The 24,104-nt window shown below is 47.2% G+C and overlaps 3 protein-coding genes across 6 annotated transcripts in view; 2 read left to right on the top strand and 1 right to left on the bottom strand.

Moving 5' to 3' along the window:
- The first annotated feature begins 892 nt into the window (after positions 1-892).
- Positions 893-2,462, top strand: LOC117190262 (inactive peptidyl-prolyl cis-trans isomerase shutdown-like). The gene is made up of 2 exons (XM_033395318.1): positions 893-1,686; positions 1,752-2,462. Exon 1 carries the CDS (start codon positions 908-910, stop codon positions 1,673-1,675), a length of 768 nt encoding a protein of 255 aa, XP_033251209.1. The 5' UTR covers positions 893-907; the 3' UTR covers positions 1,676-1,686; positions 1,752-2,462.
- Positions 2,463-2,489: 27 nt separating this feature from the next.
- LOC117190239 overlaps positions 2,490-24,104 on the bottom strand; it is a 38,945-nt gene continuing 17,330 nt past the window's right edge. For 2 of the 3 annotated variants that reach the window (XM_033395289.1, XM_033395290.1), the window contains 3 exons: positions 21,819-22,007; positions 8,296-8,418; positions 2,490-3,009 (listed from right to left, as the gene is read on the bottom strand). In XM_033395289.1, coding sequence (XP_033251180.1) covers positions 2,662-3,009; positions 8,296-8,418; positions 21,819-22,007 — 660 coding nt within the window. In that variant the 3' untranslated portion in view covers positions 2,490-2,661. Of the gene's footprint in view, positions 3,010-8,295; positions 8,419-21,818; positions 22,008-22,073; positions 22,174-24,104 lie in introns of those variants that run through there. The other variant, XM_033395291.1, reaches the window with a different exon arrangement.
- Positions 6,330-21,460, top strand: LOC117190253 (inactive peptidyl-prolyl cis-trans isomerase shutdown-like). Of its 2 annotated transcripts, XM_033395308.1 has the most exons (4): positions 6,330-7,049; positions 15,960-16,050; positions 20,542-20,685; positions 20,751-21,460. In XM_033395308.1, exons 1-4 carry the CDS (start codon positions 6,499-6,501, stop codon positions 20,856-20,858), a joined length of 894 nt encoding a protein of 297 aa, XP_033251199.1. In that variant the 5' UTR covers positions 6,330-6,498; the 3' UTR covers positions 20,859-21,460. The 2 variants fall into 2 exon arrangements, with proteins under 2 accessions (XP_033251199.1, XP_033251200.1); XM_033395309.1 differs by lacking the exons at positions 15,960-16,050; positions 20,542-20,685; positions 20,751-21,460 and adding an exon at positions 7,350-8,100 and having other exon boundaries at positions 6,330-7,284.

Below are 24,104 nucleotides of genomic sequence, written 5' to 3'. Positions count from 1 at the left end.
GGGAGTCCGAGTCAGAGGAACTGGCGCTCCAGAAAGCCAGGCAAAGAGAAGAATAAATCCTTTGATTCCACGTAGATTGCTTGCAGGGGTACATAGAACACTTGGCCGGAACCAGCACTCCCCACATAAATATCACTTCTATCCGTCGCCTGCGACTAGAAACGGTAAAAGATTTTCTAATTATACTACAAAATTAAATTTTTTAATTACTTTTCAAATACGCAGATAGATTTGGGGCGTTAGAAATGTTTAATGAATTATTGGTTTTTCATGGTGTGGTTTTATCTATTCGTTCTATGAACTGGCACATCTACATACATATGTACTCAGGAGTACTTAAAAGTAGCTAATCGTGTAGAAAAAAAACTTTGTGGGCAGTTCGACCTTTTTCGTTACAACATTTTTTTATTTATATAAAAAGTTCAATAAAAGGGTGTGGCTAAAATTAGCACATCTTGAATCAAAATCGAGAAATATGGTTTCCCATCCTCGACGGAACGATTAACCCATTGTCGCCCAAGGCGGTTTTTTAATATTCCACCAAAAATAAAGAAAATTGAATCATTTTGGCGCTGTTACAGTGAAAGATATCGTGTGTGTGTTTTTTTTTTTGTAATTTCAGAGAAAAGATTTACAAACAGTATTATTTTCCGCAGTTTAACTCAATTTGTTATCCTGTTTAATTAAAGAGGTCATAAGTGGGCTAAGGTCGTTTTTTCATCGGTATATACTTGGTATATTTCTGAAGGTGTCACTGCCTAGCGCGCATTTTTGTAATTAACCCAAACAAGTTAAAGTTGGGAAAAAGTGTGGAAAAAATGGAAGATAATTTTTCATATATCCCTCAAATGCTCAAGGAACCACTGCAACTTCGGCAAGCATCGAAATTTGATACATTTGCATAATCATGTGCTGCCTAGACGCTGCCTCTTACTCTTCTAGAAAACTCGTTGGCTCTGGCTCACAATTTGAGGTAGAACAGTCGCCATTTGGGGCTGGCGATGATGATTTTAATGTCGACGAAATGGAAGATTGTGATAACGCTCCAGATGTTGATGAAGAAGAGCTCGCTTCTCCATCGACCCAATCGTTCGAGGAACTCAAAAAATTGATGGAGCCGATCAATGAGAACATTTTTAAGAGCATCACACGTGAGGGGCACCAGGGCCGAGGTCTGGTGCCAGACAAGGCACGTGTCGCTGTGCGTTATAGTGGTTATTGGGAAAGCGAGAGTTCTCCTTTTGATTCCTCATTGATGCGCCGAACTAAATTCTATTTTGAGACCGGTGCAGGTTGCGATGTGCTAGAAGGCCTCCAGGCTGCTGTACTTACCATGCGCCCATATGAAAAAGCCGAATTTATTATATCCTATAAGTTGCTATTTCACGAGATGGGCTGCCCGCCGCGCATTAAACCACGTTCAGATGGACTTTTCAAAATCGAAGTTCTTCACTTCACATTGATCGGGGACTCAGATGCCTTCGCGTCAATGGCCGCTGTGGATCGGGACAAGTTTGCAATAGTTTACCCCAAGGCATTAGACATGCACATGCATGGCAAGGACTGTGTGAAGCGCTTTCGCTACCGCAACGCCGTCACTGCCTTCGAGCGGGCCGTAAGCTCTCTAAACTATTGCCGTCTGATAAGGATGAGCGCAAGCAAATCGCTCTGTTGATCACTCTCAATGTAACTTTGCAACTTGTAGCGTCGTGGCTCATCCCCACTTATGTGTTTTTTTTTAACTTTTCCAGCAAAACTTGATGATCTGCTACAATAAATTGCATAATCCCAAACGCGTGTGCATTACGATGAAAGCCTTGCGGCGTCTCACTGAAAATAAGCCCTCTAAGGCCCTGTAAGGCCCTCTACCAGGAAGGTTGCGCCCTGTCCGCCTTAGGCGAATATAAGGATGCTCGGTGTATTTTTATGCAGGCTCAAGCCAAGCAGCCCGATAACAATGAGATCAGTGCTAAGATTACTGACCTGGACAAGAAAATCAAAAAATACAAAGAGGCATCTCAGGACATTTGGACTCGTGCGTTGTCAGGCCAGAAGTTTAAAGAAGTAAAGGATGAAACCAAATGTAATCCCAGTGTTGAAGAACTTGTGAAGGAGCTTGAGACTTCCGAAAAATCGTCGGTGGCACTTTTGCGGGGTGCCTATATAAACTCGGACATTGTAATGTTATTCAAAATGGCCAAGGAGCACAAAATGAAAATAACGGTGTCCCCTCTTGACGAGAATGACTTGACGTTGTCCAAGCTAAATCTGCACTGATTCGGGCACTGTTTCCCATTGAAGGATTAATCCATTTAAATAAACAACAGACAACCAAATTCAATATTTTACATTAGTTCTAGAAGAACTTAACGTTTATGTTGTACATACTGAAGAGTATGAAAATGAAATGTGTTTTATAAATACGAGTACAAGAATATATTTACTTTCTGTTGGTCAGAAAATGTCATCTGTTTTTGGAATAAATGTTGTTTTTAAGCTGAAGCTCTGAGGACTATTTATTACTTATTTGATTGAATTTATATTCAGGTAGTCACATAAATGAACAGTTTGTTGTGTTTGGGCTGTGTACAAAGTGAGAAGAATGTTTTACGTGTAAGAAGTTGGATGACTAACAACGTAGATATATGTAGGAGCAATTATTTAAAAATTGGAGGAATGACGATTTAGATCCTCTACCTTAAGATGTGTATCCTTTGGATTTTGCACTACCAAAACGGTTATCTTGCCATCAGGTGTTAGCAGGACCTCGTGGAATCTGGTACGGACTCGCAACATGGTCAGGAGCTGTGGTGGCTCCATTTTTGATAGAAATGCCAGACACTTTTCACGCAAATTCTCATAAAGACAGGCATGTTGAATTGCGTCTTGGCGTTCCATTGACGTTTTGATCGGCACACCGGAACGATTCATGATTAATATTTCTTCAACCCCTGGCTTTTCCTCTAAAAGTCGGTATACCTCATCAATATAACTCTTGGTACGCTTGGGCTGTGGAATTGGCGATTAGTTAGTTGAATTATAATACTTTGAGGTCTACATTTGATAGATAGGTATGTGCAAACCTCAGTTTCGGAGCTCTCGCTTTGAGATCAGCTGGTATCTCAAAAATAATGAATTTACTTGTTTAAATCAACTATCGCTAAGCTTGCTACATCATCTTTATTGGTATAATTTAACACTATAAAAAGTGATTAGGCACACACTCCATCTACTCCATCAGCCCATCGTTTGGCACTGACTTTCGTCATAAATAAAACCATTGCTAGAATAATCAACAACAGAATAAAGAACAATTTAAGTCTCATCTTAGCTGCTATCTTTAGTTCCAAATGTTTTCGTACGAAGTCATAAACAGTTTGTGTACTATCAACAATTAACACACACATTTTAAACCACGAAAATGGAATTATGACTGGATTGAATGGAGTGAAAACTCAAATTTAATTAAAAATTTAAAAAAATTTTGCCGGCTAGTTTTAAATTGACCAAAAGGGTATGTTAATGCAAGCAGTTTATTTAAGTGTGGACTGCTTGCTCAACAAAATTCACAAATTTCCGATTTTTGTGGAGAGACCTGTTTGGTGCTGCGCGTTGAGTCTCGCAGACTCTTTTGATGACATAGGGCTCGTGACCGCCCGGAGACAAAGACTCAAAATTCAAATTTGATTGCGTTTTTGAAATGAATCGCTGAGAGCGGCGGGTGCCCCTCTATTTGGCCGGGTTAATTTTACAATAATTAATGCCGTAAATGCAAGAGGAGGTAGATTCATTGAACAGGTGGGAATTCGCCTTCGGTGCCCGTAACGGTTATCAAATCCGTGGGAAAACTATCATCCTTGTTTCCCTCCACAATATTTTGGGGGATCTTTCGCCCAGGGCTATTTGGATGGGCTGGATCTTTTAGTTGTTCTAGTTAAACACATAAAAAAGATTTTAATTGCCAACCTGGCGTTAGGGGTTACAGAAATCCAGTCGATTGTGTCATATGTATAGCCGCGCGGATTCAGGTGTTGTTATTTCGAGTTTACCCACCCAACCATGTAAACACTGCTCTTTTATTCCGTGTTATTCCTTAAGCCTTAATATATTCTCCTCCCAGTACCCCACTGTAATTACTTTACTCCAATTAAATATCGACTAATCTTCATTGTATTTTCATTATAATAATCATATATTACAGACCGTCAGCGTCTGGCGTTTTGTGAGGATATGCGCCATCGAAGTTACTGAGCCATCACTTATGAAGTGTGCCGTCTCAATGATTGCACATTATTCAAAAATTCAGAACTTTTCTCGTCATGTATGTATGACGATGAGAAAATTTAAATGCAAAACTGAAATATTATTATTATCAGCAATCAGTCTTGTTGGTGGCTTATAATTGGTTCTCTATTGCTGCAACGAACCTGCATGCAAGCGGGGGTTATTTAACTGTAACTGTATGTAACAGTGATTAAATTTTGGGTTTTAAAAACAGGGCTTAATTCTGGAGAGCACTTATTAAATTTCGGCACGCGAATTGATATATTGAGGCGGCCTTGGCATGTGCACCATGCCCCCTTAACAGATTTAACTGATATTAGCCACATGTGCGAAAATTCTTTGGTAGAGGTTGGTTACCTGATGGGAGGGGCTATGTAACTTTCTTTTATTATACCCGATACTCAAAATGAGTATTGGGGTATATTAGATTTGTGGTAAAAGTGGATGTGTGTAACGTCCAGAAGGAATCGTTTCCGACCCAATAAAGTATATATATTCTGGATCAGCATCAATAGCCGAGGCGATTAAGCCCTGAATGTCTGTCCGTCTGTCCGTCCCCTTCAGCGCCTAGTGCTCAAAGACTATAAGAGCTAGAGAAACGATGTTTTGGATGCAGACTTCTGTGATATGTCACTGCTACAAGAATATTTCAAAACTTTCCCGCCCCCCCCCCCCCCCACTTCCGCCACCACAAAGGGCGAAAATCTGTGGCATCCACAATTTCGACGATACGAGAAAACTAAAAACGCAGAATCGTAGAAGATGACTATATCTTCTAGAGTGCAAAATCTGAACCAGATCGTATAATTATTATAGCCAGAATCAAGAAAACAATTTCATTCTTTCTCGCTCTGTCTCTCTCTGACACACAGGTTTCATGGTCGGTTTAGCCAATTGCAAAATATGAGTTCAAGGATCTCAGAACCTATAAGAGCCAGGGCAACCAATTTTGGTATCCACACTCCTGTGATATCGGACCTTGACCGTTTTGTGTCAAAATTTCGCCACACCCCCTTACGCCCCCGCAAAGGACGAAAATCTGGGGCATCCACAAATCTCAGAGACTATTAACGGTAGAGTAACCAAATTTAGTATCCGCACTCCTGTTAGATCTCACTATAAAACGGTTATCTCAAAATTTCGCCCCACCCCCTTCCACCCACACAAAGGACGAAAATCTGTTGCATCCACAATATTGCAGATTCGAGAAAACTAAAAACGCAGAATCATAGATAACGACCATATCTATCAGATTGCTGAATCTGGATCAGATCAGATAATTTTTATAGACAAAAGGAACAAATCAATTTGCAGTGGCTACGCAGCGCCCGACGTCACGGTCAGACTGATTTTCTGTCTCTCTCGCACGCACTCTTTCTCGTGTCGTTTAATATTCGCGGCGTCTGCCGGAGGGGAGCCATACTGACTAAGTATCGGGTATAAATGTAGAGTTGCGGCGTCCGCAGCAACTCACAACGTTCCCCCTCGTTTTATTATTACAAAATTAAATTTTTTAATTACTTTTCAAATACGCAGATAGATTTGGGGCGTTAGAAATGTTTAATGAATTCGTGGTTTTTCATGGTGTGGTTTTATCTATTCGTTCTATGAACTGCCACATCTACATATGTACTCAGGAGTACTTAAAAGTAGCTAATCGTGTAGAAAAAAAACTTTGTGGGCAGTTCGACCTTTTTCGTTACAACATTTTTTTATTTATATAAAAAGTTCAATAAAAGGGAGTGGCTAAAATTAGCGTATCTTAAATCAAAATCGAGAAATATGGTTTCCCATCCTCGACGGAACGATTAACCCATTGTCGCCCAAGGCGGTTTTTTAATATTCCACCAAAAATAAAGAAAATTGAATCATTTTGGCGCTGTTACAGTGAAAGATATCGTGTGCGTGTTTTTTTTTTTGTAATTTCAAAGAAAAGATTTACAAACAGTATTATTTTCCGCAGTTTAACTCAATTTGTTATCCTGTTTAATTAAAGAGGTCATAAGTGGGCTAAGGTCGTTTTTTCATCGGTATATACTTGGTATATTTCTGAGGGTGTCACTGCCTATCGCGCATTTTTGTAATTAACCCAAACAAGTTAAAGTTGGGAAAAAGTGTGGAAAAAATGGAAGATAATTTTTCATATTGCACTCAAATGCTCAAGGAACCACTGCAACTTCGGCAAGCATCGAAATTTGATACATTTGCACAATCATGTGCTGCCTAGACGCTGCCTCTTACTCTTCTAGAAAACTCGTTGGCTCTGGCTCACAATTTGAGGTAGAACAGTCGCCACTTGGGGCTGGCGATGATGACTTTAATGTCGACGAAATGGAAGATTGTGATAACGCTCCAGATGTTGATGAAGAAGAGCTCGCTTCTCCATCGACCCAATCGTTCGAGGAACTCAAAAAATTGATGAAGCCGATCAATGAGAACATTTTTAAGCGCATCACACGTGAGGGCCACCAGGGCCGAGGTCTGGTGCCAGACAAGGCACGTGTCGCTGTGCGCTATAGTGGTTATTGGGAAGGCGAGAGTTCTCCTTTTGATTCCTCATTGATGCGCCGAACTAAATTCTATTTTGAGACCGGTGCAGGTTGCGATGTGCTAGAAGGCCTCCAGGCTGCTGTACTTACCATGCGCCCATATGAAAAAGCCGAATTTATTATATCCTATAAGTTGCTATTTCACGAGATGGGCTGCCCGCCGCGCATTAAACCACGTTCAGATGGACTTTTCAAAATCGAAGTTCTTCACTTCACATTGATCGGGGACTCAGATGCCTTCGCGTCAATGGCCGCTGTGGATCGGGACAAGTTTGCAATAGTTTACCCCAAGGCATTAGACATGCACATGCATGGCAAGGACTGTGTGAAGCGCTTTCGCTACCGCAACGCCGTCACTGCCTTCGAGCGGGCCGTAAGCTCTCTAAACTATTGCCGTCTAGCCAATGATGAGGATGAGCGCAAGCAAATCGCTCTGTTGATCACTCTCAATGTAACTATGCAACTTGTAGCGTCGTGGCTCATCCCCACTTATGTGTTTTTTTTTAACTTTTCCAGCAAAACTTGATGATCTGCTACAATAAATTGCATAATCCCAAACGCGTGTGCATTACGATGAAAGCCTTGCGGCGTCTCACTGAAAATAAGCCCTCTAAGGCCCTGTAAGGCCCTCTACCAGGAAGGTTGCGCCCTGTCCGCCTTAGGCGAATATAAGGATGCTCGGTGTATTTTTATGCAGGCTCAAGCCAAGCAGCCCGATAACAATGAGATCAGTGCTAAGATTACTGACCTGGACAAGAAAATCAAAAAATACAAAGAGGCATCTCAGGACATTTGGACTCGTGCGTTGTCAGGCCAGAAGTTTAAAGAAGTAAAGGATGAAACCAAATGTAATCCCAGTGTTGAAGAACTTGTGAAGGAGCTTGAGACTTCCGAAAAATCGTCGGTGGCACTTTTGCGGGGTGCCTATATAAACTCGGACATTGTAATGTTATTCAAAATGGCCAAGGAGCACAAAATGAAAATAACGGTGTCCCCTATTGACGAGAATGACTTGACGTTGTCCAAGCTAAATCTGCACTGATTCGGGCACTGTTTCCCATTGAAGGATTAATCCATTTAAATAAACAACAGACAACCAAATTCAATATTTTACATTAGTTCTAGAAGAACTTAACGTTTATGTTGTACATACTGAAGAGTATGAAAATGAAATGTGTTTTATAAATACGAGTACAAGAATATATTTACTTTCTGTTGGTCAGAAAATGTCATCTGTTTTTGGAATAAATGTTGTTTTTAAGCTGAAGCTCTGAGGACTATTTATTACTTATTTGATTGAATTTATATTCAGGTAGTCACATAAATGAACAGTTTGTTGTGTTTGGGCTGTGTACAAAGTGAGAAGAATGTTTTACGTGTAAGAAGTTGGATGACTAACAACGTAGATATATGTAGGAGCAATTATTTAAAAATTGGAGGAATGACGATTTAGATCCTCTACCTTAAGATGTGTATCCTTTGGATTTTGCACTACCAAAACGGTTATCTTGCCATCAGGTGTTAGCAGGACCTCGTGGAATCTGGTACGGACTCGCAACATGGTCAGGAGCTGTGGTGGCTCCATTTTTGATAGAAATGCCAGACACTTTTCACGCAAATTCTCATAAAGACAGGCATGCTGAGCCAAAACAGTGCGTCTTGGCGTTCCATTGACGTTTTGATCGGCACACCGGAACGATTCATGATTAATATTTCTTCAACCCCTGGCTTTTCCTCTAAAAGTCGGTATACCTCATCAATATAACTCTTGGTACGCTTGGGCTGTGGAATTGGCGATTAGTTAGTTGAATTATAATACTTTGAGGTCTACATTTGATAGATAGGTATGTGCAAACCTCAGTTTCGGCTGCCTGCATTGTGAGTAGTGTATCTCAGAGCTCTACGCTTTGAGATCAGCTGGTATCTCAAAAATAATGAATTTACTTGTTTAAATCAACTATCGCTAAGCTTGCTACATCATCTTTATTGGTATAATTTAACACTATAAAAAGTGATTAGGCACACACTCCATCTACTCCATCAGCCCATCGTTTGGCACTGACTTTCGTCATTAATAACACCATTGCTAGAATAATCAACAACAGAATAAAGAACAATTTAAGTCTCATCTTAGCTGCTATCTTTAGTTCCAAATGTTTTCGTACGAAGTCATAAACAGTTTTTGTACTATCAACAATTAACACACACATTTTAAACCATGAAAATGGAATTATGACTGGATTGAATGGAGTAAAAACTCAAATTTAATTAAAAATTTTAAAAATTTTGCCGGCTAGTTTTAAATTGACCAAAAGGGTATGTTAATGCAAGCAGTTAATGCCGTAAATGCAAGAGGAGGTAGATTCATTGAACAGGTGGGAATTCGCCTTCGGTGCCCGTAACGGTTATCAAATCCGTGGGAAAACTATCATCCTTGTTTCCCTCCACAATATTTTGGGGGATCTTTCGCCCAGGGCTATTTGGATGGGCTGGATCTTTTAGTTGTTCTAGTTAAACACATAAAAAAGATTTTAATTGCCAACCTGGCGTTAGGGGTTACAGAAATCCAGTCGATTGTGTCATATGTATAGCCGCGCGGATTCAGGTGTTGTTATTTCGAGTTTACCCACCCAACCATGTAAACACTGCTCTTTTATTCCGTGTTATTCCTTCATCCTTAATATATTCTCCTCCCAGTACCCCACTGTAATTACTTTACTCCAATTAAATATCGACTAATCTTCATTGTATTTTCATTATAATAATCATATATTACAGACTGTCAGCGTCTGGCGTTTTGTGAGGATATGCGCCATCGAAGTTACTGAGCCATCACTTGGGAAGTGTGCCGTCTCAATGATTGCACATTATTCAAAAATTCAGAACTTTTCTCGTCATGTATGTATGACGATGAGAAAATTTAAATTCAAAACTGAAATATTATTATTATCAGCAATCAGTCTTGTTGGTGGCTTATAATTGGTTCTCTATTGCTGCAACGAACCTGCATGCAAGCGGGGGTTGTTTAACTGTAACTGTATGTAACAGTGATTAAATTTTGGGTTTTAAAAACAGGGCTTAATTCTGGAGAGCACTTATTAAATTTCGGCACGCGAATTGATATATTGAGGCGGCCTTGGCATGTGCACCATGCCCCCTTAACAGATTTAACTGATATTAGCCACATTGGTAGAGGTTGGTTACCTGATGGGAGGGGCTATGTAACTTTCTTTTATTATACCCGATACTCAAAATGAGTATTGGGGTATATTAGATTTGTGGTAAAAGTGGATGTGTGTAACGTCCAGAAGGAATCGTTTCCGACCCAATAAAGTATATATATTCTGGATCAGCATCAATAGCCGAGGCGATTGAGCCCTGAATGTCTGTCCGTCTGTCCGTCTGTCCGTCCGTCCGTGTGTCCGTCCCCTTCAGCGCCTAGTGCTCAAAGACTATAAGAGCTAGAGCAACGATGTTTTGGATCCAGACTTCTGTGATATGTCACTGCTACAAGAATATTTCAAAACTTTGCGCCCCCCCCCCCCCCCACTTCCACCCCCACAAAGGGCGAAAATCTGTGGCATCCACAATTTCGACGATACGAGAAAACTAAAAACGCAGAATCGTAGAAGATGACTATATCTTCTAGAGTGCAAAATCTGAACCAGATCGTATAATTATTATAGCCAGAATCAAGAAAACAATTTCATTCTTTCTCGCTCTGTCTCTCTCTGACACACAGGTTTCATGGTCGGTTTAGCCAATTGCAAAATATGAGTTCAAGGATCTCAGAACCTATAAGAGCCAGAGCAACCAATTTTCGTATCCACACTCCTGTGATATCGGACCTTGACCGTTTTGTGTCAAAATTTCGCCACACCCCCTTACGCCCCCGCAAAGGACGAAAATCTGGGGCATCCACAAATCTCAGAGACTATTAACGGTAGAGTAACCAAATTTAGTATCCGCACTCCTGTTAGATCTCACTATAAAACGGTTATCTCAAAATTTCGCCCCACCCCCTTCCACCCACACAAAGGACGAAAATCTGTTGCATCCACAATATTGCAGATTCGAGAAAACTAAAAACGCAGAATCATAGATAACGACCATATCTATCAGATTGCTGAATCTGGATCAGATCAGATCATTTTTATAGCCAATAGGAACAAATCAATTTGCAGTGGCTACGCAGCGCCCGACGTCACGCTCAGACTGATTTTCTGTCTCTCTCGCACGCACTCTTTGTCGTGTCGTTCAATATGAGCGGCGTCTGCCGGAGCAGAGCCATACTGACTAAGTATCGGGTATAACTGTAGAGTTGCGGTGTCCGCAGCAACTCACAACGTTCCCCCTCGTTTTAATTCCATTTAATTGCTCGTATTTACAACTTATTTTATACTTAAAGCAAACTATATTAAAGGTTAGGCTATGCAAGCCCAACATGTGTGGTACGGCCGTGGAGCAATGCTTCACACATGTGCAGGCTTCGTTTAGACTAACTGGACTCTTGTCTGGTGCTCAACAGCGCGCAGTTCCCTCATAATGGTCGCCGCGAAGCAGCTCGTCGCCTCCCAGTTTTCCGGGGACAGGAGCATGCACGGCACCAAGCTCTGCTTGACTACGGCTCCACCCAGCGCTTCTTCTAGCCGCTGGCGCTGCGCTGCGAACCTGCCACACGAAAATATCGCATGCTCGGCATCCTCCTCCACGTAGTGCCCGCACCAAGAGCATTCTGCGGAGTCCGCGTGCCCGAAGCGATGAAGGTTGCTTCGGAAGCAGCCGTGACCACTGAGGAGCTAAGTCAGGTAAAAGTTGACCTGCCCGTGCTTCCTGCTTACCCACGCGTCGATGGACGGGATAAGCTGGTGGGTCCAACGCCCCTTAGTGGTCGTGTCCCAGCGCTGTTGCCACCTTCTGAGACTCTCCTGTTTGCACGCCATGCGTACCTGCCTTTTCGCCGCCGCGTCCATTCCTCTGCCATGTGTTTCCTGGTAGTATGTGGACCGTTCATCCGCCAGGAATTCCAGGGGTGCTATGCCCGCGATCACGTGTGCTGCCTCGTCCGAGACCGTTCGGAAGGCACTGGTGATCCGAATCGAAGAGAGGCGGTGCGTGGCTGCCAGACCCCGTGCGTAGCTCGCTGTTCGAAGGGCCTTTGCCCAGATTGGCGCCGTATATAGCATCACCGATCTCGTGACACTCGTTAGCAGTTGTCGCCGCCATTGCTTTGGTCCTCGGGTGTTCAGCATTAGCCTCGAGAGCGCACCGTTGGTGGTCGCCGCCTTCGTGCCCATGTATGCCAAGTGCTCCCGAAAGCAGAGACGTGTGTCCACCAGGACACCAAGGTATTTGATAGCGCGCTTAGACGAAACCAGGGTACCTGCCACTGAGATGTTGGCCGTCTCGACTTTCTTCCGGCTGGATACCAGCACTGCCTCTGTTTTGTGGGGTGCGAGTTCGAGCCCGACCAGGTCCAGCCACTGTTGAATGCGCGCTATCGTTTGGTTGCAGGTCGTTTCCACGACGGACAGGTCTTTTGCCACCACTAGGACAGCCACATCGTCTGCAAAACCCACCATGTGTACTCCGTGGGGGAGGCTGAGTCGCAAGATGCCGTCATACATTGCGTTCCACAGAGTGGGGCCAAGCACTGAACCCTGCGGGACGCCTGCCGATACCTCGTATTCCTCCGTGCCAGCCTGCGTGGCGTACAAAAGCAGCCTTCTCTCAAAGTAGCTTTGTACCATCCGCTGCAGGTACCTGGGTGTGTCGAAACTCTCCAGCGCTTTTAGGATGCAGCTCCACCTCGCCGTGTTGAACGCGTTCTTAATGTCTAGAGTGACTCCTAGGCAATACTCTTTCCCGCCGCCTTTCCACCGAGTGCCGGCAATTGCACCGGAGGCAATGTCCACCACCTTACGAACGGCGTCTATCGTGGATCGGGAATTGCGAAAGCCGTATTGGTGCGGTGAGAGGTCGCCAGCCTCCGCGATGGAGCGTTCCAGTCGCGCGCAGACCACCTTCTCAAGCAGTTTACCCGCGGTGTCGATCAGGCAGATAGGCCTATACGACGACGCTGTCCCCGGCGGCTTGCCTCCTTCCCGGAGGCACTGATTTAGCAGCTTCGCAAAGATGTCCGGACGAGTGGAGAGGGCAAGCAAGAGGGCTCTGTTCGGGATAGAGTCCGGCCCAGGAGCCTTGTTCGGGCTGATGCTCCTGGCTGCGCGTTCGACTTCCTCGAGTGACACCTCCTCGATGTGTGCCTGACTGTGCGGTTGCAGTGTGACCACCCGATGTGGTCAGCCCTGTGCGGAAAGAGTTCCTCCACGATGGATCTTGTCGTGTCGGGGTCCGACGGGGGTGCCTGCCTCTTGGCGCAAAGTTTGTTCGTCACCAACTTGTACGCCCTTCCCCATGGGTCCTGCTCCGCAGAGTCGCATAGCTTGAGAAAGCACTGGCGCTTGCTATCCCTAATGGCCGCCTTGAGGGCCCTTCTGCAGTCCCTAAACGTGGATTGCCATTGCGGAAAGGCAGTGCTTCCGCGCGAGCGCTGGTAGCGGCGTCGAGCTTGGTTGCATTCCCGACGTAGCGCGGCAATGTCCTCGTTCCACCAGAACACAGGTTGGTGGTGGCGACCGTAGTGCTTCCTCTGCGCCATGGTGGCAGTGCATGCTGCCTCCAGATGCTCCATGACATGGTTGGCCATGCATTCAGAATTTCCATTCGCCGTGAGGTTGGACATAAGCTCCATGAACAGGGCCGTATTGAGCGTTTCGGCGCGATAGCATCTCCATCTGGGCGCAGCTGTCTCTACGCTAGACGTCTGTTGGCCTGTGTCCCATATAATTGCCCTGTGGTCGCTCCCTGTGTAGATGTTGCTGATGCTCCAGCCTGATGAATTAAAAAGTGAGCTGCTGTCAAATGTAAGGTCGATGACCGATCCTATTCCTGCTCTGGAGAAGGTATGCTGGTTTCCCTCGTTGAGGAGCGCGATGTCCAGGGGCGCAATGATCTCCAGCAGAGCTCTACCTCTCGCATTCGTCGCCACGCTTCCCCACTCCTCAGCCCACGCGTTGAAGTCCCCTCCAATGGCTACTGGGTGACGTCCTCTAGCATCAGCCGCTAGGTTGTCTAGAGTACCTGCGAACTCGGAGAGCGTCAGGCTTGGGGCAAGGTAGACGCTGTATATCCACACACCTCCGACCTTGGCGCGCACAAACCCAGCAGCAGCGCTTGAGAGGGAAAGCTGCAATGGCGTGGCCCCGCATAGCCATATCGCGGCCTTTTTGGTGGCATCCAAGATGAACCCAGGGGACTCCCTAGTTTGATATGGCTCGCTGAGGATGGCGAGGTCAATTGCCAATTCTCTTATGGATTGGCTCAGCAGGTCTTGAGCCGCAGCGCAGTGGTTGAGGTTGAGCTGCATAACCTTCATTATTGGGCCGGCAAGCTGGGCACGCTCCTGGCTGCTGGACATCTCCTGCTACCCGCATAATGGTTCGTCTCATTGCTGTTGTTAGCGGTGCAGATGAAACACCGCGGATCGCTTTGACAGGTTGCCGCCTTGTGCCCGTTCACGCCGCATCTGAGGCAGCATCCGGTGCGATCCACCGCGCTCTTGCACCTGATTGCTAGATGCCCAAACTCCAGACACCTGTAGCATCGTCGTTGAGCTGTCCGCTCCCGGATCCTACAGCTTGTCCATCCGACTTTAAGTTTCCCCACCATGAGCAGGGCTCTTGCCTGCACGGGCGGCAGGCACACAACTGCCAGTTGCGTACCAGCGAACGATGGCCTCAGGCTTTTAATGGGTCTGGTGTCCACGCTGGGGGCGTCTATCGATGCAGCTATCGCTGCTGCGATGTCCTCCTTCTCGACCAGGCTGTCGAGATCCCTGACCTCCACGCAGAGTTCTTCTGACACCGCCCTGATGCCCGTCTGCAGTCCCAGTGCCGCGCTGATATCCCCCTTGAGCTTAGATGTGTTTCTTTTGCTCGCGCCGTTGAGCTCGAGCAGCAGCTCGCCCTTTGCCGTCCTCCGGATTCTGTTAACATTATCCCCTACCTCCTGAAGGTCGCTTGCCATCCTGGCGCCTGGTGACCATACGGAGGATGTCGCTATAGCTAAGCTCGCCCTGGGGTTGAATGATTATTGCGTCTGGCCTTGGCACGCGCTCACGGGGCTACCTTTTTTTCCTTACCCTAGGGCCCACCTGCTGCCACTTGAGCTGTTTCTTAGCGGCTGGGGTGGCACCATGGTCCACTGTACCCGAGGGGGTTAGTTCATCCTGGGACTGCGCCGGCGGTTTGAGCTGGGTCGACGCTTGTTGAAGCTTTGTGCCTCTCTGCCTCTTTGTGGGCTCCGCAGCCATTTGAGGAGACTCGCGCAGCCTCTTTGAGCCGGTGCGCGGCGCCTTCGCAGCTGTTTGGGTACCAGTAGTGGCGGTCTCAATTGTCCTGGTGTGCAGCTATTCGAAATTGTTGACCACCAGGGCCTGAAGGGTTACCACTCTCAGGGCTAAATCTTTCATCACGTTGTCCACATGCCGCTGGTCGTTCATCCTCTTGACCAGCTCATTGGCCCGAGTACCCAGGTTTTTTAGCAGCTCTAATGGGTCAGAGTGCGGTCGCTCCTTCTCTTTGCCACCCGGGCCGGGCTTGAACATGCTCGAGCCCTGAGCTTTCGCAGGTCCTGACGGTGGTGGGGATCTGGTAAGGGCGTTGCGCCTACCAAAGACTGCGTCCTCAGTCATCTTCTCTATCTGTGTGTTTCACACTGAGTGTGAAAAAACCCGGGTCGGTCGCGCGCCTCCGTTGCTCCTGTGTTTGCGCCGCGCTCCGTGTGTCTGCGGAGCCGCCGGGGGTGGAATAGGCCCTGGGCTGACGAGGTACCGTTCTGGCTATCAGGGCAGGTCGAGCTCCACCTCGTTGTGCCCGCCTCCGATCCAGGCTGGCGGTTCTTTTCTTCCGCGTCGGCGGTAGCAGCCACTGAGTGAAGTGACTGGCTATAACTCAAAGAGAGAGTGATCAGCGGTAAGCGAGCGTACATCCACCCATACTTACCCTATGGGCGCGATGCCTACTGAGCTTTACTCTGGACTCCTGGCCCGAGCAGACCGTTCACATTGATCGGGGACTCAGATGCCTTCGCGTCAATGGCCGCTGTGGATCGGGACAAGTTTGCAATAGTTTACCCCAAGGCATTAGACATGCACATGCATTTTTTTTATACCCGATACTCAAAATGAGTATTGGGGTATATTAGATTTGTGGTAAAAGTGGATGTGTGTAACGTCCAGAAGGAATCGTTTCCGACCCCATAAAGTATATATATTCTTGATCAGCATCAATAGCCGAGGCGATTGAGCCCTGAATGTCTGTCCGTCAGTCCGTCCGTCCGTCTGTCCGTCCCCTTCAGCGCCTAGTGCTCAAAGACTATAAGGGCTAGAGCAACGATGTTTTGGACCCAGACTTCTGTGATATGTCACTGCTACAAAAATATTTCAGAACTTCGCCCCGCCCACTTCCGCCCCCACAAAGGACGAAAGTCTGTGGCATCCACAATTTTAAAGATATGAGAAAACCAAAAACGTAGAATTGTAGAGAATGACCATATCTTTAAGACTGTGGAATCTGAATTGGATCGTATTATTATTATAGCCAGCATCAAGAAAACAATTTCATTTTTTCTCGCCCTGTCTCTCTCTAACACACACGTAGCATAGGCGGCTTTGCTTAGAGTAAAACATTAGCGCCTAGATCTCAGAGACTATAAAAGCTAGAGCAACCAAATTTGGTATCCACACTCCTAGTATATCGGACCGAGACGAGTTTGTTTCAAACTTTCGCCACACCCCTTTCCGCCCCCGCAAAGGACGAAAATCTGGGGATATTCAAAAATCTCAGAGACTATTAAGGCTAGAGTAACCAAATTTGGTATCCGCACTTCTGTTAGATCTTACTATAAAACGTGTATCTCAAAATTTCGCCCCCCCCCCTTCCGCCCACACAAAGGACGAAAATCTGTTGCATCCACAATATTGCACATTCGAGAAAACTAAAAACGCAGAATCATAGATAATGACCATAGCTATCAGATTGCTGAATCTGGATCAGATAAGATCATTTTTAAAGCCAATAGGAACAAATTAATTTGCAGTGGCTACGCAGCGCCCGACGTCACGCTCAGACTGATTTTCTGTCTCTCTCGCACGCACTCTTTGTCGTGTCGTTCAATATTAGCGGCGTCTGCCGGAGGAGAGCCATACTGACTAAGTATCGGGTATAACTGTAGAGTTGCGGTGTCCGCAGCAACTCACAACGTTCCCCCTCGTTTTTTTTTTGTATTCTATTACTTTTATTATGCTTTAATACTAGTTCTTATATAAGGTTAGGAACTAATTGTGGGGATCTGGGACTGTGGTTTGTTGGTGGGGTAATGGGGCGTAGCTATGCGGTACGGCCGCAAAGCATTGCTTCGCACAGCCGTTCCTCCTTACTCCTCCGACACTTTCCTTTCCCTCTCCGCTCTCCGTAGTTTCCGCATTATAGTGGCGGCGAACCTAGTGGTGGCATCCCACGCCTTGGGATTCGCTACCATGAGCGGCACGATCCCTCCGACGCTAATGCTGGTGGCTAGCTCATCCTCTAGCTGGCGCCTCTCGTACTCGAAACGGTGGCATTCAAAGAAGACGTGGTGAGCGTCCTCCACGATACCTCGACCACATGATGGGCACCAGTCCTCCGTTTCGTGTCCAAACCGCTTCAGGTACGATCTGAAGCATCCGTGGCCGCTCAGCATCTGAGTGAGGTGGAAGTCCACCTGTCCGTGCTTCCTCTCCAACCTCAGCTTGATATCCGGAATCAGCTGGTGGGTCCAGCGTCCTTTAGTCGAGGAATCCCACTTCATCTGCCACCTCCTGGCGGTCTCGTGCCTGGGTGATTCTCTCTCGACTCCGGTGGGAGGATTGTGGGTGTCCCTGCGAGATAGCTCGTACTCCTCGGCCCTTTCCCTCGCTTGCTCTGCTATTGGGACTAGTCCCGCGATGACCAGTGCTGCGTCGTCAGATATGGTTCTAAACGCGCAAGCGATCCTGATGGCACATAAGCGGTGCGTTGCTTCGACTCCTCGCATATAGCTCGGCACCTTCGTCGCTTTGGACCACACTGCGGCAGCATACAGGAGCTGAGAGGAGACGACGCTGGTGATCAGCTTCCTCCTTGCTTGCTTTGGCCCCCTGGTGTTGAGCAGGATTCGCGAGAGTGCTCGGCAAGTCTGTGCGGCCTTTGTGTTGGCGTACTCCAAGTGCTCTCTAAATGAAAGCCTAGTGTCCAGCATTACTCCTAGGTATTTAAGAGCCCTTTGCGAAGTAATGTCGTGTCCGCCGACCGACACTCGGGCCGTCTCCACCTTCTTCCTGCTGCTAATCAGAACAGCCTCGGTCTTGTGGGCCGCCAGCTGTAATCCCGCTATAGCGCGCCACGTCTCCACGGCACGGATTGCCCCGTTTGCAGCTGCTTCAACTGCTGCAAGGTCCTTGGCTACCACTACGATGGCGACGTCATCGGCAAACCCGACGACCGTAGTGCCCTCGGGAAGGTTCAGTCGCAGAACTCCATCATACATCGTATTCCACAGGAGCGGCCCCAGCACCGACCCCTGCGGGACTCCAGCAGTCCTCTATATGATATTATCCCTTCGCTCGTCTCGTACAGCAGCACCCTCTCACTGAGGTCCACTGAGCTGTCCACTATTCTCAGGAGGTATTCCGGAATCCGTAGCCTCCGTAGGGCTTCCATCGTTTTACCCCAGTCCGTAGAGTTGAAAGCGTTTTTTATATCCAGGGTAACCAGCAGGCAGTACTGCTTTTGGCCCGCTCTCCAGCGGGTCCCACTTATTGCATTCTACGCTATGTTGGGGACTATGCCAATGGCATCCAGGGTTGATCTGCCTTTCCGGAAGCCATACTGGTTGGGCGACAAGCCGCCGGCATCTTCAATGGCACGGCTGAGCCTACGTGCAATGAGCTTTTCGCATACCTTCCCCGCGTTGTCCAGGAGACAAATTGGTCTGTACGAGAAAGGCTCGCCTGGTGCTTTTCCTGGCTTGTTGAGCAGCAGTAGCTTTTGAATCTTCCACCTATCGGGGAAGGTACCTTCTAGCAGACACTTATTGAAGACCTCGGCGAAGGCGGATGGCTGTAGTGCCAATGCCAGTTTTAAAGCCCTATTTGGGATTGCATCCGGGCCTGGGGCTTTTTTGCTGGGCAGGCTCCTACCGGCCTCCAGGATCTCCACTTCCGTGATCATTTCGATGCCCGTGATCGGTGCGTAGCTTTCTAAGGGGCCTGGACGCCTCTGTTGCTCGCTGGGGAACAGGGTGTGCACTATGTCCTCGAGGGTGCTGGGGTCCGTTGGCGCCTTGCTCCCGGCACTTAGCCGCTTCATAACGATGTTGTAAGCCCTGCCCCAGGGGTCTTGTTCCGCTGTGTCGCAGAGCTGGAGAGAGCATTCCCGCTTGCTGCTCCGAATTGCATGCTTCAGTGCCTTCCTGGCGGTCCTATACTCCTCATGCGTTGTGACGAACCGAGTCGTGCGTCGCGCTCTCTGCATAGCCCATCTGGCCCTTAGACACGTTGTCCGGAGCCTGTCGATGTCAGCGTTCCACCACACGATTGGCTCGTGGTGCCGCATGAATGGCTTCCGCTGTCTCATGCTCCTGTCACAGGCCTCCTCCATTCGCAAGGCGAGCTGGTTGGCCGATTCGTTGGCACTTGTGTTCCCGAGGGCCTCCCACGTCTCGAGGCTTCTAGCCAGAGCGCTGGTGTTGAGCGTGTCCACGATGTAGGCTTTGCTGCTCGCGCTTGATCTACTGGGTCTGGGGCGTTCGCCAATGGTGCATACTATGGCTTCGTGGTCGCTTCCGGTGTACACGTCTCCTATTCGCCACCTTGCATTGCGCAGCTGCGACGGGCTCGCGAACGTTAGGTCAATGATTGACCCAGCGCTACCCCTGCAGAAGGTTTGCTGGGAGCCCTCGTTCAGTAGCGCTAGGTCTAGCGATGCTAAAGTTTCTAGCAGGATTCGGCCTCTTACGTTGGTGACTTGACAGCCCCACTCGTGTGCCCACGCGTTGAAGTCCCCGGCGATTAGGACTGCCCCGCGGTTTCTTGCGTCTTCAGCTAGTTCCTCAATGATTCGGGCGAAGGACTCGAGGGGTAGACTGGGCGCTAGGTAGCAGCTGTATACCCATAGGTTGCCAGCTCTCGCGCGCACAAATCCGTCTCCTGCCAGCACATTGCTGAGTTTGCAGGGATCGCCTCCACATGCCCACAGGGATGCCTTCCCTGTTCTGTCGGTCGCCCAGGATTCGTTGTCACCTGATTTGTACGACTCGCTGAGTATGGCCAGGTCCGATTTGAGTTCTCTCACCGTCTGCAGGAGCAGGTCCTGTGCGGCCCTACAGTGATTCAGATTGAGCTGGATCACTTCCATCCTCTTGTTCCGGCTACCTCTCCTAGCTTCGAGAAGGGACACTGCCGGCTTCCCGATTGATGGCCTCTGTCCTCTCGGCCTCTCCCGGCGCAGACGAAGCAGGTTGCCTTGTTTGGACAGTCTGCTATCTTGTGCCCATTGACGCCGCAGCGAATGCAGCACCCAGTTCGGTCCACCGCACTGTGGCAGTTTGGCGCAATGTGCACATGGACATGCATGGCAAGGACTGTGTGAAGCGCTTTCGCTACCGCAACGCCGTCACTGCCTTCGAGCGGGCCGTAAGCTCTCTAAACTATTGCCGTCTAGCCAATGATGAGGATGAGCGCAAGCAAATCGCTCTGTTGATCACTCTCAATGTAACTATGCAACTTGTAGCGTCGTGGCTCATCCCCACTTATGTGTTTTTTTTTAACTTTTCCAGCAAAACTTGATGATCTGCTACAATAAATTGCATAATCCCAAACGCGTGTGCATTACGATGAAAGCCTTGCGGCGTCTCACTGAAAATAAGCCCTCTAAGGCCCTGTAAGGCCCTCTACCAGGAAGGTTGCGCCCTGTCCGCCTTAGGCGAATATAAGGATGCTCGGTGTATTTTTATGCAGGCTCAAGCCAAGCAGCCCGATAACAATGAGATCAGTGCTAAGATTACTGACCAGGACAGAAAATCAAAAAATACAAAGAGGCATCTCAGGACATTTGTACTCGTGCGTTGTCAGGCCAGAAGTTTAAAGAAGTAAAGGATGAAACCAAATGTAATCCCAGTGTTGAAGAACTTGTGAAGGAGCTTGAGACTTCCGAAAAATCGTCGGTGGCACTTTTGCGGGATGCCTATAAAAACTCGGACATTGTAATGTTATCCAAAATGGCCAAGGAGCACAAAATGAAACTAACGGTGTCCCCTATTGACGAGAATGACTTGACGTTGTCCAAGCTAAATCTGCACTGATTCGGGCACTGTTTCCCATTGAAGGATTAATCCATTTAAATAAACAACAGACAACCAAATTCAATATTTTACATTAGTTCTAGAAGAACTTAACGTTTATGTTGTACATACTGAAGAGTATGAAAATGAAATGTGTTTTATAAATACGAGTACAAGAATATATTTACTTTCTGTTGGTCAGAAAATGTCATCTGTTTTTTGAATATATTTTGTTTTTAAGCTGAAGCTGGGAGGACTATTTATTACTTATTTGATTTAATTTATATTCAGGTAGTCACATAAATGAACAGTTTGTTGTGTTTGGGCTGTGTACAAAGTGAGAAGAATGTTTTACGTGTAAGAAGTTGGATGACTAACAACGTAGATATATGTAGGAGCAATTATTTAAAAATTGGAGGAATGTCGATTTAGATCCTCAACCTTAAGATGTGTATCCTTTGGATTTTGCACTACCAAAACGGTTATCTTGCCATCAGGTGTTAGCAGGACCTCGTGGAATCTGATACGGACTCGCAACATGGTCAGGAGCTGTGGTGGCTCCATTTTTGATAGAAATGCCTGACACTTTTCACGCAAATTCTCATAAAGACAGGCATGTTGAAGTGCGTCTTGGCGTTCCATTGACGTTTTGATCGGCACACCGGAACGATTCATGATTAATATTTCTTCAACCCCTGGCTTTTCCTCTAAAAGTCGGTATACCTCATCAATATAACTCTTGGTACGCTTGGGCTGTGGAATTGTTAGTTGAATTATAATACTTTGAGGTCTACATTTGATAGATAGGTATGTGCAAACCTCAGTTTCGGAGCTCTCGCTTTGAGATCAGCTGGTATCTCAAAAATAATGAATTTACTTGTTTAAATCAACTATCGCTAAGCTTGCTACATCATCTTTATTGGTATAATTTAACACTATAAAAAGTGATTAGGCACACACTTCATCTACTCCATCAGCCCATCGTTTGGCACTGACTTTCGTCATAAATAAAACCATTGCTAGAATAATCAACAACAGAATAAAGAACAATTTAAGTCTCATTTTAGCTGCTATCTTTACGTTGGACGTTGACATGCAATGACTGCATCTTTCAAGAGGCGATGCAGTTACAGCACCGTCAAGTGGCCCGTGTGACACCAGCAGAAGGCTGTTACGCGCGGATCCCACGCAAATGTTTTCGTACGAAGTCATAAACAGTTTTTGTACTATCAACAATTAACACACACATTTTAAACCACGAAAATGGAATTATGACTGGATTGAATGGAGTGAAAACTCAAATTTAATTAAAAATTTAAAAAAATTTTGCCGGCTAGTTTTAAATTGACCAAAAGGGTATGTTAATGCAAGCAGTTTATTTAAGTGTGGACTGCTTGCTCAACAAAATTCACAAATTTCCGATTTTTGTGGAGAGACCTGTTTGGTGCTGCGCGTTGAGTCTCGCAGACTCTTTTGATGACATAGGGCTCGTGACCGCCCGGAGACAAAGACTCAAAATTCAAATTTGATTGCGTTTTTGAAATGAATCGCTGATAGCGGCGGGTGCCCCTCTATTTGGCCGGGTTAATTTTACAATAATTAATGCCGTAAATGCAAGAGGAGGTAGATTCATTGAACAGGTGGGAATTCGCCTTCGGTGCCCGTAACGGTTATCAAATCCGTGGGAAAACTATCATCCTTGTTTCCCTCCACAGAGTGGGGCCAAGCACTGAACCCTGCGGGACGCCTGCCGATACCTCGTATTCCTCCGTGCCAGCCTGCGTGTCGTACAAAAGCAGCCTTCTCTCAAGGTAGCTTTGTACCATCCGCTGCAGGTACCTGGGTGTGTCGAAACTCTCCAGCGCCCTTAGGATGCAGCTCCACCTCGCCGTGTTGACCGCGGTGTCGATCAGGCAAATAGGCCTATACGACGACGCTGTCCCCGGCGGCTTGCCTGGCTTGGGAATAAGCACTAGCTTCTGTATTTTCCACCTTATAGGGAACACTCCTTCCCGAAGGCACTGATTTAGCAGCTTCGCAAAGATGTCCGGACGCGTGGAGAGGGCGAGCAAGAGGGCTCTGTTCGGGATAGAGTCCGGCCCGGGAGCCTTGTTCGGGCTGATGCTCCTGGCTGCGCGTCCGACTTCCTCGAGTGACACCTCCTCGATGTGTGCCTGACTGTGCGGTTGCAGTGTTAGGCAACGGACATCCCCGATGTGGTCAGCCCTGTGCGGAAAGAGTTCCTCCACGATGGATCTTGTCGTGTCGGGGTCCGATGGGGGTGCCTGCCTTTTGGCGCAAAGTTTGTTCGTCACCAACTTGTACGCCCTTCCCCATGGGTCCTGCTCCGCAGAGTCGCATAGCTTGAGAAAGCACTGGCGCTTGCTATCCCTAATGGCCGCCTTGAGGGCCCTTCTGCAGTCCCTAAACGTGGTTTGCCATTGCGGAAAGGCAGTGCTTCCGCGCGAGCGCTGGTAGCGGCGTCGAGCTCGGTTGCATTCCCGGCGTCGCGCGGCAATGTCCTCGTCCCCCCAGAACACAGGTTGGTGGTGGCGACCGTAGTGCTTCCTCTGCGCCATGGTGGCAGTGCATGCTGCCTCCAGATGCTCCATGACATGGTTGGCCATGCATTCAGAATTTCCATTTGCCGTGAGGTTGGACATAAGCTCCATGAACATGGCCGTATTGAGCGTTTCGGCGCGATAGCATCTCTATCTGGGCGCAGCTGTCTCTACGCTAGACGTCTGTTGGCCTCTGTCCCATATAATTGCCCTGTGGTCGCTCCCTGTGTAGATGTTGCTGATGCTCCAGCCTGATGAATTTAAAAGTGAGCTGCTGTCAAATGTAAGG

This window comes from Drosophila miranda (assembly GCF_003369915.1).
Source record: "Drosophila miranda strain MSH22 chromosome Y unlocalized genomic scaffold, D.miranda_PacBio2.1 Contig_Y1_pilon, whole genome shotgun sequence".
Lineage (NCBI taxonomy): Eukaryota > Metazoa > Arthropoda > Insecta > Diptera > Drosophilidae > Drosophila > Drosophila miranda.
Note: the sequence above shows the minus strand (reverse complement) of the source record. Positions and strands in the feature narration are given on the sequence as shown.

Bases quoted from the DNA above. Each gene is read 5' to 3' on its own strand.
- LOC117190262 (XM_033395318.1), top strand. From the start codon at position 908: ATGTGCTGCCTAGACGCTGCCTCTTACTCTTCTAGAAAACTCGTTGGC.
- LOC117190253 (XM_033395308.1), top strand. From the start codon at position 6,499: ATGTGCTGCCTAGACGCTGCCTCTTACTCTTCTAGAAAACTCGTTGGC. The intron at 16,051-20,541 runs ATGCATTTTTTT...GTGCACATGGAC, and splicing joins CCAAGGCATTAGACATGCAC to ATGCATGGCAAGGACTGTGT. The intron at 20,686-20,750 runs GTAACTATGCAA...TAACTTTTCCAG, and splicing joins CTCTGTTGATCACTCTCAAT to CAAAACTTGATGATCTGCTA.